Raw genomic sequence first — 18,505 nt, forward strand, 5'->3', positions numbered from 1 at the left:
GCTCCTAGTGGAAGAGAACGGTGCCTTCTGGAAGTGAACTAGGTTGGCAACAGCAGAGATGAAATAAGTGGGCAGATGTGTGAGATACTTAGGAAATAAAACCCGATGGTCACCATTTTCCAAAGGTCAGCTCATCCTGGCTTTCCAGAGCAAAGAGCTAGGGAAGACTTCATTAATAAATCCCTCTTGAAGTTGCAGAGGAAGCTTATAGCAGAAACTTACTCTCAACCTGACTAATCTGAGAGAACACCTCTGGTTCCATTTGATTACTAAAAAACTGCAAAGAACAGGAGGAGAAAGAAGAAGAAAGCTGGTACAAACAGTGAACTTATATAATATTATTCAATAATTGTCTCTTGTTCTTAAAAGCAATGGGAAGAAAATGAGATTTGAGCTGGAAGATCAGAGTTCAAAATCCAAATAAAGTATACGGCCCTAATATGCTTATAATAGTTAACCTTTCCTGATAATGATATAATTGTTGACAGCACCATCTTTAAAAATAACATAGTAATCCTTCAGATTTGTAGAATGCTTTCCTGTTTACAAGTTTGTTCTATACACATTATGTCTTTTAAATGATACACTAGCCTTCTGAGGGTAACTTATATTGGCAACAGTTTTCAGTTGTGGAAACTGTGAAGACAATGTTGGTGATGTGGAAACAACATAAACTTTGGAGTCTTTCACACCCAGGTTTGAACGTCAGACTGCTTTTTATTCAGAGTAACTTCAGAGCATTATTTCTCACCTTAATTTTTTTTCAGGCCTCTTTGTGTCTATCTGTCTTCCTCACTCCTGTCCATTGTTCATTCAGTGATTTTTGCACCTTCCTTCACTGTTAATCTGTAGACAAATAGTTCTCCTGGCTCTGAGACTTATGTTAATTCCATTCTACCATCCTGCCAGCCCACTCAATTCCTATTGAGCAATGCTAGTTGAAAGTTGTGGTGGGATTAAATGTTGCAATGAGTATTCAAATAAGGTTGAAGTATCTATGCATTCTACTTACATATGGCTGAGGTATATTCAAGGAAGGCTGTAGCCATTAAAATCTCAGGAAATAATTTTTCACCTCCTCAAGTGAAAGGGTCTTCAGGCCTTTGTGTTCTGGAAGGTTCATTTATAGCCATTTCCCAAATGACAATGAGATTGATGAGTCTAGAGTCTAGCTCAAATAGCAATGGACTGGAAGACTAGTTTAGGTTTTACTAATGTGGAACATAGAACAAATTATGTCCTTGTTTCAGCCTGTTCATCTGTGAAATAGAGCCTATCATATCCAGTCTTCCTTGCCTTTAGGTTTGAGTTACCTTCTTTGGTCAAGGTAAGTAAATGCCTATGATGTTTGGCTGTGCACAAGATAAAGCTACAACAAAGCTACAACCCATCTTTTCTCTGTAGAAGACTGCAAAAAGCTAAAGAGATCCAGGCAAAAATCTCAGAATGACTTTTGGAACAGAGAGCCTCCCCAGAATCAGAAGTCAAAGGAATTTAAAACATAGGGAGGCCCAGGGTCTCTACTGACATAAAGGAAAGCTGTTTTCCTTATAGGTTTACTTTTACATTTTCTCTCTCTTTGCATTCCCACTTGCATCTCCACCTTTACACAGGGCTTATGGGACCTCCTCCACAAAAGAGCAGTTGCAGTAACCCACATCATCCTCCATGACTGGCTGTCCATCAAGAGGCGAAAAGCAGCCCTATATAGGTTCTATCCTTGGATAGTTCCAGTTGTAAAGTTTAAAATATGCAAAGGCAACTTGGAAAAGCAAGCGGCTGCATACAAAGCAAACGTTTGCAGAGCTCTGGACAAAATTGAGCGCCTATGTGTACATGGCAAGTGTTTTTAGTGTTTGTGTGTTTACCTGCTTGTCTGGGTGATTTTGCCTTTGAAAGTCTGGATGAGAAATGCATGGTTAAAGGCAATTCCAGACAGGAAGAAAGGCAGAGAAGAGGGTAGAAATGACCTCTGATTCTTGGGGCTGAGGGTTCCTAGAGCAAATGGCACAATGCCACGAGGCCCGATCTATCCCTATGACGGAATCTAAGGTTTCAGCAAGTATCTGCTGGCTTGGTCATGGCTTGCTCCTCAGTTTGTAGGAGACTCTCCCACTCTCCCATCTGCGCGCTCTTATCAGTCCTGAAAATAACCCCTGGCAGCCATTAGGAGCAGGTACTCCTATCGTCCTTTTCCTCCCTCCCTCGCCTCCACCCCGTTGGTTTTTTAGATTGGGCTTTGGAACCAAATTTGGTGAGTGCCGGCCTCCAGGAAATCTGGAGCCCTGGCGCCTAAACCTTGGTTTAGGAAAGCAGGAGCTATTCAAGAAGCAGGGGTCCTCCAGGGCTAGAGCTAGCCTCTCCTGCCCTCGCCCACGCTGCGCCAGCACTTGTTTCTCCAAAGCCACTAGGCAGGCGTTAGCGCGCGGTGAGGGGAGGGGAGAAAAGGAAAGGGGAGGGGAGGGAAAAGGAGGTGGGAAGGCAAGGAGGCCGGCCCGGCGGGGGCGGGACCCGACTCGCAAACTGTTGCATTTGCTCTCCACCTCCCAGTGCCCCCTCCGAGATCCCGGGGAGCCAGCTTGCTGGGAGAGCGGGACGGTCCGGAGCAAGCCCAGAGGCAGAGGAGGCGACAGAGGGAAAAAGGGCCGAGCTAGCCGCTCCAGTGCTGTACAGGAGCCGAAGGGACGCACCACGCCAGCCCCAGCCCGGCTCCAGCGACAGCCAACGCCTCTTGCAGCGCGGCGGCTTCGAAGCCGCCGCCCGGAGCTGCCCTTTCCTCTTCGGTGAAGTTTTTAAAAGCTGCTAAAGACTCGGAGGAAGCAAGGAAAGTGCCTGGTAGGACTGACGGCTGCCTTTGTCCTCCTCCTCTCCACCCCGCCTCCCCCCACCCTGCCTTCCCCCCTCCCCGTCTTCTCTCCCGCAGCTGCCTCAGTCGGCTACTCTCCGCCAACCCCCCTCACCACCCTTCTCCCCACCCCACCCCCGCCCCCGTCGGCCCAGCGCTGCCAGCCCGAGTTTGCAGAGAGGTAACTCCCTTTGGCTGCGAGCGGGCGAGCTAGCTGCACATTGCAAAGAAGGCTCTTAGGAGCCAGGCGACTGGGGAGCGGCTTCAGCACTGCAGCCACGACCCGCCTGGTTAAGGCTGCACGCGGAGAGAACCCTCTGTTTCCCCCCACTCTCTCTCCACCTCCTCCTGCCTTCCCCACCCCGAGTGCGGAGCCAGAGATCAAAAGATGAAAAGGCAGTCAGGGCTTCAGTAGCCAAAAAACAAAACAAACAAAAACAAAAAAGCCGAAATAAAAGAAAAAGATAATAACTCAGTTCTTATTTGCACCTACTTCAGTGGACACTGAATTTGGAAGGTGGAGGATTTTGTTTTTTCTTTTAAGATTTGGGCATCTTTTGAATCTACCCTTCAAGTATTAAGAGACAGACTGTGAGCCTAGCAGGGCAGATCTTGTCCACCGTGTGTCTTCTTCTGCACGAGACTTTGAGGCTGTCAGAGCGCTTTTTGCGTGGTTGCTCCCGCAAGTTTCCTTCTCTGGAGCTTCCCGCAGGTGGGCAGCTAGCTGCAGCGACTACCGCATCATCACAGCCTGTTGAACTCTTCTGAGCAAGAGAAGGGGAGGCGGGGTAAGGGAAGTAGGTGGAAGATTCAGCGAAGCTCAAGGATGGAGGTGCAGTTAGGGCTGGGGAGGGTCTACCCTCGGCCGCCGTCCAAGACCTACCGAGGAGCTTTCCAGAATCTGTTCCAGAGCGTGCGCGAAGTGATCCAGAACCCGGGCCCCAGGCACCCAGAGGCCGCGAGCGCAGCACCTCCCGGCGCCAGTTTGCAGCAGCAGCAGCAGCAGCAGCAGCAGCAGCAGCAGCAGCAAGAGACTAGCCCCAGGCAGCAGCAGCAGCAGGGTGAGAATGGTTCTCCCCAAGCCCATCGTAGAGGCCCCACAGGCTACTTGGTCCTGGATGAGGAACAGCAGCCTTCACAGCCGCAGTCGGCCCCGGAGTGCCACCCCGAGAGAGGTTGCGTCCCAGAGCCTGGAGCCGCCGTGGCCGCCAGCAAGGGGCTGCCGCAGCAGCTGCCAGCACCTCCGGACGAGAATGACTCAGCTGCCCCATCCACGTTGTCCCTGCTGGGCCCCACTTTCCCCGGCTTAAGCAGCTGCTCTGCCGACCTTAAAGACATCCTGAGCGAGGCCAGCACCATGCAACTCCTTCAGCAACCGCAGCAGGAAGCAGTATCCGAAGGCAGCAGCAGCGGGAGAGCGAGGGAGGCCTCGGGGGCTCCCACTTCCTCCAAGGACAATTACTTAGGGGGCACTTCGACCATTTCTGACAGCGCCAAGGAGTTGTGTAAGGCAGTGTCGGTGTCCATGGGCCTGGGTGTGGAGGCGTTGGAGCATCTGAGTCCAGGGGAACAGCTTCGGGGGGATTGCATGTACGCCCCACTTTTGGGAGTTCCACCCGCTGTGCGTCCCACTCCTTGTGCCCCATTGGCCGAATGCAAAGGTTCTCTGCTAGACGACAGCGCAGGCAAGAGCACTGAAGATACTGCTGAGTATTCCCCTTTCAAGGGAGGTTACACCAAAGGGCTAGAAGGCGAGAGCCTAGGCTGCTCTGGCAGCGCTGCAGCAGGGAGCTCCGGGACACTTGAACTGCCGTCCACCCTGTCTCTCTACAAGTCCGGAGCACTGGACGAGGCAGCTGCGTACCAGAGTCGCGACTACTACAACTTTCCACTGGCTCTGGCCGGGCCGCCGCCCCCTCCGCCGCCTCCCCATCCCCACGCTCGCATCAAGCTGGAGAACCCGCTGGACTACGGCAGCGCCTGGGCGGCTGCGGCGGCGCAGTGCCGCTATGGGGACCTGGCGAGCCTGCATGGCGCGGGTGCAGCGGGACCCGGCTCTGGGTCACCCTCAGCCGCCGCTTCCTCATCCTGGCACACACTCTTCACAGCCGAAGAAGGCCAGTTGTATGGACCGTGTGGTGGTGGTGGTGGTGGGGGCGGCGGCGGCGGCGGTGGCGGCGGCGGCGGCGGCGGCGGCGGCGGCGAGGCGGGAGCTGTAGCCCCCTACGGCTACACTCGGCCACCTCAGGGGCTGGCGGGCCAGGAAGGCGACTTCACCGCACCTGATGTGTGGTACCCTGGCGGCATGGTGAGCAGAGTGCCCTATCCCAGTCCCACTTGTGTCAAAAGCGAGATGGGCCCCTGGATGGATACCTACTCCGGACCTTACGGGGACATGCGGTAAGTTTTTCCTTCCAGAAATGTCGCCTTTCGGCCCAGGGCACAGAGTCGCTCTGTGTTCTCGGGTATCTAGCTGCTCCTACCTGCGCGAACACTCAGATTGCCCCTGGGAGAGCTCAGCAGGGTAAACCTCGAGCTCTCCCGTGGACTCCCGGCCTGCCAGAGGTTTAACCTGAGCTCTCCTAATTTCTGCTGCGTGCCCTGGGTGCTGATTCCTGCCCTACCATATTCTTCAACTCCCCCAACGGCCCCAAATTCTCACTACCTCCTGGTACTCGAGGTCCCAAACTGAAATCCTATTGTACGGGTCACCTTCAGAGATAAAGCTCCCAAGCCCTCCACTCCTCCTTTCCTCCTGTCCTCAAAGTCTGAGAACCTCGATCAGGAATTTGGGCAATTTCTCCTCTTCAGGTCTGTTAGGATTTCCCTTTCAGCCTGCGCAGATTAGAGTCAAAAAGACTGGCCCAAGAGCTTCTCAGCGGGTATCCTCCAGAGAGGTAAAGTGAAATTCTAGGTTAGGGAAAGAAAGTGGTCTCTGGGTGCTGAGGTCTGCTGTGTGAAGGGGTGAACTTCTTTCCCCGGAAGCAACTGGGAACTTGCTCCAGGGCTGGAGGTCAGTAGAGATAATCCAAACCGTCATGTTTAGAGTAGGCAGAGGGGCAACTTTCTTGGTAAAGGCTTCACAGGATTTGCACTCACAGTTTCTCAACGTTGGTTGACTATGTTGAAAGTAGTTGCTTGGGTCGGTTTTCTCTTGTAAAGTGTTAATTTTCTTTGTGGATTATAACAGATCCACAGCCCCCTACTTCAGGTTTGCATCAGATCTATAAAGAGGAGAATATTCTTTTAATGTACAATTTAATTAGGCTTGAGTCTGACTTACAAAAGTGTTGGAAAACATTTTTTTGTAAAGCATTTCCTGCTATTTCAGTGTGCTCCAAAATCTCCACTGGGGAGGGAGGAGTGAGGTTTTTTATTATATTCCTTCATTTTTAGGACATGTTTGCATTTTAGAATATGTGCTGTTAGCTCTAACAAATTGAATAAGAACTCTTAATGACCTATGAGCCATAATCTTACCCCAAAGTTTTAATTAGCATATGAGAAAAGTGGCAGGCAATTGCATCGTGCTTATTAAACATTATTCCTCACCGCAGTTGTTGAGCTTCTTGTAGACCATGCTGAAGATTTTCTCCCCCAGCAAATTAAGATATTAGTTTATCTGGTGAGGGAGGACAGACTGAATTGGGGAATTAACTCCTCAGGTAGGCCAGGTGCTGATGTCCCTGTCGACTTTTGTCTTATTCTTTGTTTCTATGGCTGTTTTCTTTTACCTGTGACTTCTCCAAAATTTGTTTGCCTTAACATCTTTGTTTGGGGACTTAAATCCAGCAATTTGCCTTCTTTCACTGATGCTTTCCTTCTTACAAGGTAGATAGCACAGTGTTAGTAAAGAAAGAAAGAGGAGGATAGGATTTCACATTATTTCGTGGGCTGTTGAAGAAACAGCTTCTTACCAGGCTTTACATTCCATTAGGTGTTTAATGTTTGACTTACAAGATTTTCAAAGGGTTCATTTGATATTGTCAAAGTCTTTTCCAGTTAATTTAGACTCTTTATTTTTGTAATGGGTTTATGCTATGGGATAAAAAAAAGCATTCTTCATTTTATAAGAACAAATTTACTTGGTAGGGTTAATTTTTTTCTAGGGCTGTCACTAGAGGGTGGAGCCCCTCTTCTACTGTAAACTTTTCTTGGGGGAAAATGTCTAAGGTGCATTTTGACCTGTCATGATACTAAACCCAGACATTGGAACCTTCCATCTTCTGCATGCCTCCCCCACAACTTACTTACTTAACAGGGAAAAAACTGGTGGTTCCACATATTTGCTAAAAAATGTGTGCCTTCAAAGACAAAACCAAAATTTTTAGGGAATAACCATAGAGAGCAAAATTTACTCCCATCAGGTAGACAACGAGCTTGGTGATTTTATTTCAGGTCTTAATGAAAAAAAGCTTCCTTATGAGGAAGATTACCATATCTTGGTGCCTCCTTGACAGTCTGCTTAAATTAATGACATAAACTAATGAGAATTTAGCAGTTCCTGCAGAAAGTACAAGATTTTTTTTTTTTCTGGTTTGTGATTGCTGCACTGATTATGAGGAGTCTAGTTAAAGGGAAAACTGGTGTTCCTGTCTTGTGAGTTGACGAAGACTTTCCATTTCTAGGATATAGAAAATCCTTAAGTCAGTTTATTGAAAATTAATCAATTTAATCAGAATGCCATCAATTCCAATCCAAAAGTTGATATTTTCTTTTTATTGAAAATTAATTTAATCAGAATACAATCAATTCCAATCCAAAAGTTGATATTTTCTTACTTTCTCTTTTTTTCCCTCATTTTGTAGGGGTACAATTTGGTGAAAAGCAGGAGATTTCTTAAGCCAAAGCAAGAGTGTCTTCCCTCTCTGTGTTGCATGTATTATGTGCCATTTTTGAGCTAAAAATCTCAAAATTGGGCAGGCTTCCAATGACCTGTTGGGTTCCTCCCTTTACCATTCATGTGTGTGTTTATGCACATAATTTTGTGGAGGGATTTTTTTAAACCTTAGTAACATCTGCACTCACTCTGTGTTCTTATACATTTACAATGTTTCTGCTGAGAGGAGGGGAGATGCAAAGGTGGTCTCTTTTACTTAATTTAGCATGTGGTTTGAACAGAAGGAAAAATAAAAAGTGATGGGGCTTGTGTGCAACCCTGATGATATTTTATGGAGCTGTCTGTCTTCTCTCTCTGAGATCAAACAGGACTACAACTTTGTTGATTGACCACTGGCTCCCTTGGCAGAAGTAAGGCTCCTTATATTCCAGCAAGCAGCACAATAATATGACAAAAATTTATTCTTGGGAGTTGGGTTCTAAGAGAGTGCATGCCAGAATTAGAGTTTGGGGTTTAGAGAAATTATCCAGATGCAAAAAGAACATTTTAATTTTTCTCTTGGTAATTTGTTCTGGTCTCCATAGTAGGTAGTATTTTAGTAGTGCTTTGATATTGACAAGTCTTGCTCCCTTTCTCTATTAGATTTTTCAAAATAAGGCATTTTATTAATTCCTGTTTCCTTCTCCTCTCTCCTCTCAGTTATCAAGCATTTTTATGATTATCTTACAAGGAACAGTTTGTCTTGTAAAGCAGAATTTTCCTTTGAAACCAAGACAGATTATTTCTGCCCATAGGCTTCAAGAACCAATATTTTGGCAAGAAGCATCTTTTCTTTGTGGTCAGCAAATAGGTGGTAAGTTCTGTCTGGATCCCAACAATCAACACCTGAGGACCAAATAGCCACACTGGGTGGCACCCCATTTGGAAGTATACACAGGAAGTAGCCCTCTTGCTTGTTCACAGCTCAAGACAGCCAAAGATTAACACTGGTGAGAGATATTTTCGAAGAAGTTTGCAGGCTTCCAATTGCAGGGTCATTTTGGGGTGCTTTCTTGCCTGTACTAATTTTATCTCATCAAGCTTCCATTCTTTGAGCTGTAAACTTTGAAATAATGTATTGGATTTGCTGGTACGTTTAATTTTCTTTGTTAAGTGTTTTCATTCCCATAGTAATTTTTCATCTAGTGTACATATATGCATTTAAAACAAAAATTCTTTGGTCTCCTTACACGTATATGCACTGTGGCTTGTACATGTACAAGCTACTTGGTGGGATTATGTGAATTGGAGTTAGAAATGTGGACAATTTTATTATGATTATTTTTAATGGTGATATCAAGATCACCAGTTTCATTCGGAACCTTGCATAAGCAGGGAGCAGAATGCGGACTGGGTGTGGCAAAGCAAGGGCTTATTTTATAGCCAAACCTGAAATCACAACTCTGAAAAATAAAAAAAAAAGCAAACAAAAAAATCAAGTTTTGTGAGCTTGGTCAGAGAAGGAAAAGGAAATCTCTCCCTACCCCCCACCTCTACCATTTTCTCTTTGTCTGCAGCTTCCTCAAGTGCTGCCTGTCCCCGATTTTCTTTTATTCCACTCCTTTCATGTTTTTGACATTGAAATACAGACTCTTCTTTCCACTTCTCAGGGTATTTTTCTCATTACACCTGTGGCATGCTCCTAAAGAATTTCTTTTTTAAAAAAAATCTGTAGAGTAGCAGATTAGATCAACCCCAGCATCTCTCCCTTAAGACTAGATGACATGAGGCGATTGCAAAATGAATAGCTGGGTTTTTTTTACCTTGAGGTTAAAGCCTGGTTCAACAGTTGCTGAGGGAGTTAACTAGATGGTTTGAGGACTTGGCAATTTCATAAAGTATTTTGTCTTATGCTGTCTCTGTCTCTGTCTCTGTCTTGATCTCTGTCTCTCTCTGTCTACTGTAATGTTGGCTACCTTCTCTCAGAGCCTGAGAGACAGCTTTGAGACCCTTCCCAGGTCTGTTCGGTTCAGACCTCAATAGCTGGATCACAAGCAGCACCTAATATGCATATGAGGGTGCGTGCTGCAAATGTCCGGCTGGACTAATCTGCTTAAGCTACATAAAAATTAATCATTTGAAAACAAAGAAAGATATTAAAGAAATTATTCTACCTCCGACTTCCCCTATCAGCATTCCATCAAATTCTGGGATGTTAAATTCAGAGAAAGTTAACCTTATCTTAAACACAAAGTTGACTTTTAAACAAAATTGCTTATAAAGTTCTGTACAGTTACCAGCATTGGTTGCCCTTTGTCATACGGAAGAGAATTATGAAATCTCATATTTACATAGCATTCTTCCGAAAAAAAGACACAGTGTTTTCCAGTTTATTCACTGCATTCGTGTGAGTTTGAGTAGGCCAGGAGGAGTGCTTAGTGATTACCCTTTTGCTAGGTAACAAAGTAGAAAGTTAGATTTTCTATGATGTTTGTTTACCACGTAGGGGAACCTCTCTAGAGCAATACTCCCAAGCTTTTTCTTCTTGAAATTTCCCACCTGACAGATAATACTTTAGATTGTTGCTCTTAAGGACTTCTCTCAGTAGCTGCTACATAGAGATGATTGTCCATGAATTATTGCTTGCACACTCATAGGTGATGCTACCCCCTCTCTCTCATGGCAATTCTTGCTGCCAACCTGCAGGCCACACCAGGATTGAGGGCAGCTCATCTTGATAAATTTATAGCATTAAAGTGCTGGGTCATTTGAGAATGTTGTCAATTTAGGTTACTTAGTACCTAAGTTTTATTTTTTAAATAACAGCTTCATTGAGATGTAATTTACAATCCATACAATTTGCTCATCTAAAGTGTACAGTTTCATGCTTTTTAGAATATTCAGAGTTGTGCAACCATTATTGCAATCAATTTTAGAACATTTTAATCACCCCCAAAGGAAACCGTATGCACCTTTGTGTTCATCCCCGTGTTCCCTCAGTCCTTAGCAACCAATAATCTACTTCTATCTATGGATGTGCTTATTCTAACATTTTGTATGAATGAAATCATGTAATATGTGGTCTTTTGTGACTAGCTTCTTTCACATAAAATATGTTTTCAAGGTCATCCATGTTGAAGCACGTATCAGTACTTCACTATTTTTTATAGCCTAATAATTTTCCACTGTATGGATATACCACATTTTATCTATCCATTTATCAGGTGATGAGCATTAGGGTTGTTTCCACCTTTTGGCTATTATGAATAATACTGCTGTGAACATTCATGTACAAGTTTATTGTGGACATATTCAGTCCACATATTTTGGACATTTTCAGTTCTTTTGGATACATACATAAGATTGAAATCTCTGAGTCATATGGTACCTCTGTGTTTATCCTTTTGAAGAACTGTCAAACTGTTTTCTAAAGTGTCTGCACTGTTTTACAATCCCATCAGCAATGTATGAGGGGTCCGTTTCTTCCACATCCTTGTCAACACTTGTTATTCTCTGTCTTTTTCATTATAGCTATATTAGTGGGTGTGAAGTGGTACCTCATTGTGGCTTTTATTTCTATTTCCTTAATAACGAATAATGTTCAGTTATCTATTCATGTTCTTATTGGCTATTTGTATATCTTCTTTTTTGAGAAATATCTATTTGGATCCTTTGCTCATTTTTTAGTTGGGTTTTTTATTATTGAGTTTTCAGATTTTTAAAAAATATATTCTGGTTACATGTCCTTTAATAGATTGTGATTTGTGGATATTTTTTCACATTCTGTGAGTTGTCTTTTTTACTTTCCTTTTTTTTTCTTTTTACGTTCTTAATGGTATCTAGATTGAAGCACAAAAATGTTTTTAAGTTTGATGAAGTCCAATTCATCTATTTTTTTTTCTGTTTTGGCTTATGATTTTGGCATCATATCTAAGAAGTCTTTGCCTAATCCAAGATCACAAAGATTTACATATGTTTCCTTCTAAGAGTTTTATAGTTTTTGCTGTTTACATTTAGGTCTTTCATCAGTTTTGATGTAATGTTTATATATGACTGAGGTAGGTAGGGGTCCAACTTCATTCTTTTGCACGTAGATACTCAGTTCTCACAATATTGTTGTTGAATCTTTCCTCACTTAACTGTCTTGGCACCCTTTGTGTAAAATCAGTTGACTGTAAATGTGAGGGTTTAATTGTGGATTCTCAACTATATTCAGTTGATCTATATGTTTATTCATATGCCAGTACCACATTATCTTGATTATTGTAGGTTTTTAGTGAGTTTTGAAATTAGGAATTTTGAACTCTTCAACTTTGGTCTTCTTTTTCAAGATTGCTTTGGCTCTTGTGGGTCCCTTGAACTTTCATATGAATTGGGATAAGCTTGTCAATTTCTACAAAGAAGTCAGCTGGGATTCTCACAGGAACTATATTAAATCTGTAAACCAATTTGGGGAGCATTGCCATCTCAACAACGTTAAGTTATTTTCATCCATAAATATGAGATGTCCTCCCATTTATTTAGGTCTTCCTTTTGTCAACAATTTTTATTGTTCTCAGATTATATGTTTTGCAGTTCTTTTTAAAATTTATTCCTAAGTGATTTATTTTTTGATACTATAAATTGAACTGTCTTATTGATTTTCTTTTCAGATTATTCACTGCCAATGTATGGAAATATAATTGTTTTGTATATTGATCTTGTATCCTGCAACCTTGCTGAAAATACCTGAGTTTTGAATACTTCTGGGACTTATGGGGAAGAGGGCTTCTGCTGCTGCACTGAAAGTTAAAGCTTACTTCGTTTCATCCTGTATGAAGGCTGCATGGGGACACTCTTCTCAGTTTTACTCAGCTATAAATTCGAACTGTTAATCCCATCCCCTTTCAGGATGAAGAGGAGAGTGTTTCTAAATGTTCGTCTCTTTAGAGAACAGCAGGAAAGAAGCCTAGTAAGGTTTGGGTAGTTTATAATCCCTTTCTTAGAATTTGGATTTGGGAACTATTAGCAAGGGAGTGAGTAATAATAATAATTTCTATATAGAAAACTAACATGTAGAGGTGACAGATGAAATCACTAGCTATATTTGGCTTATGTTTAGGTTCTTGGAAGCAGCTAAAATCATAATTTTATGTTTTTATATGTTGTCCTTTGGACAAAGTAAATTCCAATACTCCTTCTGATGTGCATTTCTAGATGGGGAAAAGATTCATTTACTCTCATATAATTTAAGCTTCTTTTTAGGGATGTACTCCATAGCCGTGAAGCAAAGATAAAATTCATCTATACAGAGATTGAACTTTGTCTTCATTAACACTCTAGGCTAAGGGTCATAGCTAATCAGCTACAACTGTAATGTCCTGATAATTGTGAATTAACTGCAGGGCACCCAGCAAAAGGTTTAGTTATAATCTAATAGCTGTCTGTAGAGATTACCCTGAAAAAGGAATTTTTTAAAAAAGAATCTGGCCGGGCATGTTGGCTCAATCCTGTAATCCCAGCACTTTGGGAGGCTGAGGTGGGTGGATCACCTGAGATCAGGAGTCCAAGACCAGCCTGGCCAACATGGTGAAACCCCATGTCTACTAAAAATACAAAAATTATCCAGGCGTTTTGGTGAGCACCCATAATCCCAGCTACTTGTGAGGCTGAGGCAGGAGGATCACTTGAGCCTAGGAGGCAGGGGTTGCAGTGAGCCGAGATCATGCCACTGCACTCCAGGCTCCGTCAAAAAAAAAAAAAATCTATCAATCAACCATTTTTCATTAAGCACCTGCTGTGTGCCCAGCATGTGCTAGGAAGAGATAAGGTGAAAGGGGACACAATTCAGACAGAATCTTCTTGAGGTAACTGCTTACAAGGAGCTTATAGCCACTAAAAACAAAAACAAACAAAAACCAAACAACCAAAAACCAAACAGAAATGCAGTATCATCATGCCATGATGCCTGTATGAGATCCTGGATTGTATGGTATGGATTTCTTAAAATGTAGATATTTTTAAAAAAAAAAAGAGAAATGAATCAATAGAGGCTGAAGTGGTCAGCAACGTTACCTGTGGCTGCTTTTAATCCTTCGTGGAAGTAAGTAGGAGCATGTCTAAACTCAAGCAATAGATTAAAGATCTTGATGTATATTTTAAATAACAGAAGTTAGTACTGCTGGAAAGAATGAACTGGAGGAATGGGTTGAAATCTATTTCTGCTTATTCAGTAGTGCACCCCAGTCAAGTTAGTTGCCAATTTCTTCTTCAGTTTCTTTGGCTATATCATTACACTTGGTGGGTACATGTTTTTGATGTCTTTATCTGAACAAGTCAGCAATAATATGAGTAATAAATTAAAATTGAAGGTGATTAATGGCTCTGAATTTGACATGAGTTGTTTTCCTGCCTTCTAAGTTTCCATTCATCCTGATGGATTGCACAGATCAAACAATTCGGGGAGTAAGGGGGCACATTACGATCTTATAAGAGCTTTGCTGTATTAGACAAGGTAACATTCTGAAATGGCCTACCACCTAACATGGGCTCTGTTCTCTGCAGGTTGAGTAGGTTCCTTGCTTGTGGAACTGTAGTCCCGCTATCTGGCCGCTAGGGGGACTGCAAGTGCCCCGTGGCAGGATTTCCCTGGGAATGGTGAGCCTCCATTGATGTTTTCAACACACAGCCAAGGCTCTATCGCAGGATAACTTGAACCAGAACTGCCTAGCACCAGACAATAAATAAGCTACTATGGTACTTACTGTTTGGGATGTTGTTTCTCGAAGTGGCAAGCATTTTTTTGTGATATTTTGACTTTTTAATACCTTTCTTTGCATATGGAGCAGAAAACAGTGACACTGGATATATTCAAGTAGCACTGTCCAGTTTATAGAGAAGTTTCATATTCCATTATTGCATTTCATTCTTGTTTCTACCTTTTACAAGTAACTAGAGTTTGGAGTATTATAATAGTATTCATACTATTACAGTACTATTATTCCCATTATAAAAATTATGCAAAGAGTGGTTAAGTTACACGTTTACAATCAAACAGCTTCAAAGTGACAGATCTGGAATTTCAGTCCCATTCTTTCTTCTCCAGGTCGTGTGTTCCCTGCTTTTATCTCACAGCTCTTTTTACCTTATAGATAGGAAACATGAGAGTCAGAGAGGCAAAAGAACCACAAGTGGTATCAGTACTAGAAATTTATGAATTTCTTAAGGCTTGTAGGTTTGTTACCCATCCACCAGACTGATGGATTTGGTTGTGTGAGAGTTCTGGGTGCCAATAACCTTGCCATTCTACTTTACAGACTGTATATATTCAATAAATGCTTATTAAGAATCTACTATATGACAAATTCTGTACTAGGCACCAATGATGTAGCCGCGAACAGAAAAGACAAAAATCTCTTCGTGGAGCAGACCATTTAATGAGAGGAGACATGTAGTATACATCTGAGCATGAAAAATGTCATGCAGAATAACTTCACAGAGTGTAGGGTATAGAGATTGATGGTGAGAGGGAATATTTTATATTTGCTGGCCAGGGAAAACCTTACTGGAAAGGTAAATTTTGAGTAGTGACCTGAAGGAAATTAGAAAATGAGCTGCTATTTGGACATCTGGAGTTAGAATATTCCAGGCCCTGGGAACCACAGGCGCAAAGGGCCTGAGGCAGGAGCACACTTGCTGTGATGGAGGACAAACAGGCCCATATGGCTGGTTTAAGTAAGTGAAGGATGGTAGACAATGAGATCAGAGTTAATGAGGTTGCATGGTAGGTCTTCCTTAGGACTTTGAATTTTACTCCTAAGCAGGGTGTATTGGAAGGTTTTGAGCAGAGTAACATGACCTGACTTACATTTTAACAGGCTCCCTCCTCTTCATAACATCTGTCACTCTGATATATTATACGTTTGTTTGTTTACTTACTGTATGTGTGGAGAAGAGACTGTGGGAGCAAGGGGGGAAGCAGGGAAACAAGTATACTGCAGTGATCTGGGTGAGAGGTGACCGTGTCTCAGACTAAGGTGGTATTGGTGGAGAAGGTGGGAAGTGGCTGAATTCTGGGTGAGTTTTGATGGTATAGCCAACGGCATTTACTGACAGATTGGATATTCACTGTGAAAAAAATAGAGGAGATGAGGATGATTGCCAAATTTTTGGTCTGAGTAACTGGAAAAATGAGATTGTCATTTACTGAAATGGTGAAGACTGTATGTAGAAGCAGGTGCATGGGCAGGGTAGAAATCAAGAGTTTGATTTTTGACTTATAAAGTTTGAGTTATCTGATGAACATCCTGATGGCTTCTTCTCAGTTAGTTTTCATGCAGTGCCCTCAGCTTTGCTGTTCTTCAAGAAAATTAAAAAGGAACTTAGAGATCGCCTAGGCTGTAGGTACCCTCTCCCCTCTTTCCTTTTACTTTATAGAGGTCTATAGAAGGGTAGGGACTTATCCAAGGTGAAACAGTGAGCTGGTGACAGAACTAGGGCACAAACCCAGTTCTCTTGAATTCTGACTCAGTAGATTTTTTTTTTTTAGTGTGAATCTGAGGACTCATTTGGGCAAGAGTGAGATTTTTGTTTTCGTTTTTTCTTTGTTTCTTTGCCCAAACCTAAAACCAGGTAATTAAACTAAATAGTGAATTAAACTGGAAAACTATACAAAATTGGTTGCTCTCCCTAATCAAACTGAAATATTATTATTAGGTTTTTACTGAACCACATACCAAAATATTTTTCCTGTAAAAACATAGTAAGTGGACTTTTAAAGGCAATTGAGCTTTTATCAAAGCTAGAATCTACAGAGGACCTGGACAGAAATGGCCTTAAATCCTAGGAAATTAGAGTTCATGGAACCTGGGAGACCATCTTGTCCAGCTAGCTCATTTTATGGGTGAGGTGCCTGAGGCACTGAGATGGAAAGGGACTTGGCTAAGCTCACATATCAAGCTAGTGCCTGAGCCTAGTCAGAGCCTGTTTTAAGGGTTAGTTGTATGTTGTTTTCTTGAAAAAAGTCTATATTGGAAAAGTGAAAATTCTTTGGTCCATACTGAGAACAAAGAATTATATATAATAATATATAATAATAATGATAGCGCTTACTGAATGTTTGCTGTGAATGTTTACACAGCATGAATTGATTCATTTAATTCTCATGTCAACTTTAGGAAGCAGGCCTAGAGAGGTTAAGGAACTTGTCCAAGGGTCACACAGCTAGGAAGTAGCAGAACTTGTGTGCACTCCCAGGAAGTCTGGCTTCTAACCACAAGGTTCTAACTACCGTGCAATACCAGCAGCTTCTCAGATTACCCTTCACCTTTACCATCCCAAATGACTGGTGACATAGGTGACTTCATTATGCACTGCCCCTATTATAGTCCACTGATTCTCACCAAATAGGTGGGTGGCCTAGAGGTTAAAGTAGAGGCAGAGTGGTGGAAAGGGGTGGTTAGAAGAAGTTGATAACTCATGATAGGGATTGGAAAACAGGACTGCAGTAATTATTGAAAAGGGCCTAGAGATCCCAAGGAGGTTGATCTCCGACTGCTACGAACCTGGGCAATTCAATGCCTGCTTAAATAGAGTTAAGGTAAGAAAAATAAAATTGCCAATTTTTACAGTCAGACATTGTTTTATTTATTTTACATGTATTAATTCATTTAATCCTCAAAATACTCCATGAGGTAGCTACAATGATCATTTCTATGTTGTAAATGAAGAAACACGCACAGAGCAATTAAGTAACATGCACAAGATTAGAGAACAAGTAAGTGGAAGTGCCAATATTAGAATCTAGGTAGTTCAGCTCCACAACTTATGTTATTTTCTACTACATTTATGGAACGAGGTAATTTTCATATAATAGAAAGTTTTTAAAATGCAAAAACATTGTGCCTGAACTTCAAACATTCAACAACTCATATCCTTAATATGCAACCAGTTTCTTTTAAGGACTCTTAAAAGGAAGGATACTTACCTAATGTCACGTGGTGAGTAAGTAGCAGAACCAGAACTTGAATTTGAGACTCCAGACTGCCAGACCTCTTTCCACTCTATCACTTGGGCTCCCTTCTAACATTGACTTGTCTCCCTCCATTCCTCCTCCATATTGTTCTGCCCTTCACCTTTTAATTACCTGTCTCCATCAACAAGATTGGACAGAGAATTGGGAGAGTGAGCTGAGTCAATTTCCTTCCAGAGACTGGACAAAAGGAACAAAATGTTAGGAAAAAAATGTCAGCATGTGGGATTTGTGGGATTTACACTAAATAAGAACAGACACTTCCCAGGACTGACAAGATGCTACCTCCATCCCTCTAGGCCCCAGTGTGTTGTGCAGAATCCCATAGGAAGTCATGAATGTGGTTGTCAGATAACCTTTTTGTTACTGTGGAACTGGAAGCAGGCTACTGCAAAAATCTGTCTCTCCAGGTTTTCTTTTAAAGAAGGTACAGTCTTGCTAAATGATAACTATTTCGGCATTTATTTGAAAATGGGCAGTGCAGGAGAGAAAGAATTTTTCCAAGCTTGTCACATTGGGCCACCTCTCTGAAGCATTGTCCAACTTCTAATTAGATGAGGAGACTGCATAAACCAAGAGTTGAGAGTAAAGATGGAAACACTTGATGTTTGGTGTTTGGGTGCAGAAAAGATTCCAAAACATGTTTTGGGTCTCTTTACTCTGCCCATCCCTCCTTCCCTTTCATCTTTGTTTAAAAACCATGGTTAGCAAATGTGTAGTCTGTTTGCAATTGTTCATCTGAAAAATTTGTTTGATCAGACTTTTGAATAAAAAAAGACCAAATTAGACTGAGATATTTCAGTCACCAACTATCTAATAATAGACCAAAAAT

The 18,505-nt window shown here is 42.4% G+C and overlaps 1 protein-coding gene across 2 annotated transcripts in view; it reads left to right on the plus strand.

Moving 5' to 3' along the window:
• Positions 1-2,498: 2,498 nt before the first annotated feature.
• The window catches only part of AR (androgen receptor), a 180,302-nt gene continuing 164,295 nt past the window's right edge, over positions 2,499-18,505 (plus strand). For both annotated transcript variants that reach the window (XM_009234939.4, XM_024240259.3), the window contains exon 1: positions 2,499-5,245. In XM_009234939.4, the coding sequence (XP_009233214.2) occupies positions 3,672-5,245 (1,574 nt within the window). In that variant the 5' untranslated portion in view covers positions 2,499-3,671. The remainder of the gene's footprint in view (positions 5,246-18,505) is intronic.

The sequence above is a fragment of the Pongo abelii genome, chromosome X (genome assembly GCF_028885655.2).
Source record: "Pongo abelii isolate AG06213 chromosome X, NHGRI_mPonAbe1-v2.0_pri, whole genome shotgun sequence".
Taxonomy (NCBI): Eukaryota; Metazoa; Chordata; class Mammalia; order Primates; family Hominidae; genus Pongo; species Pongo abelii.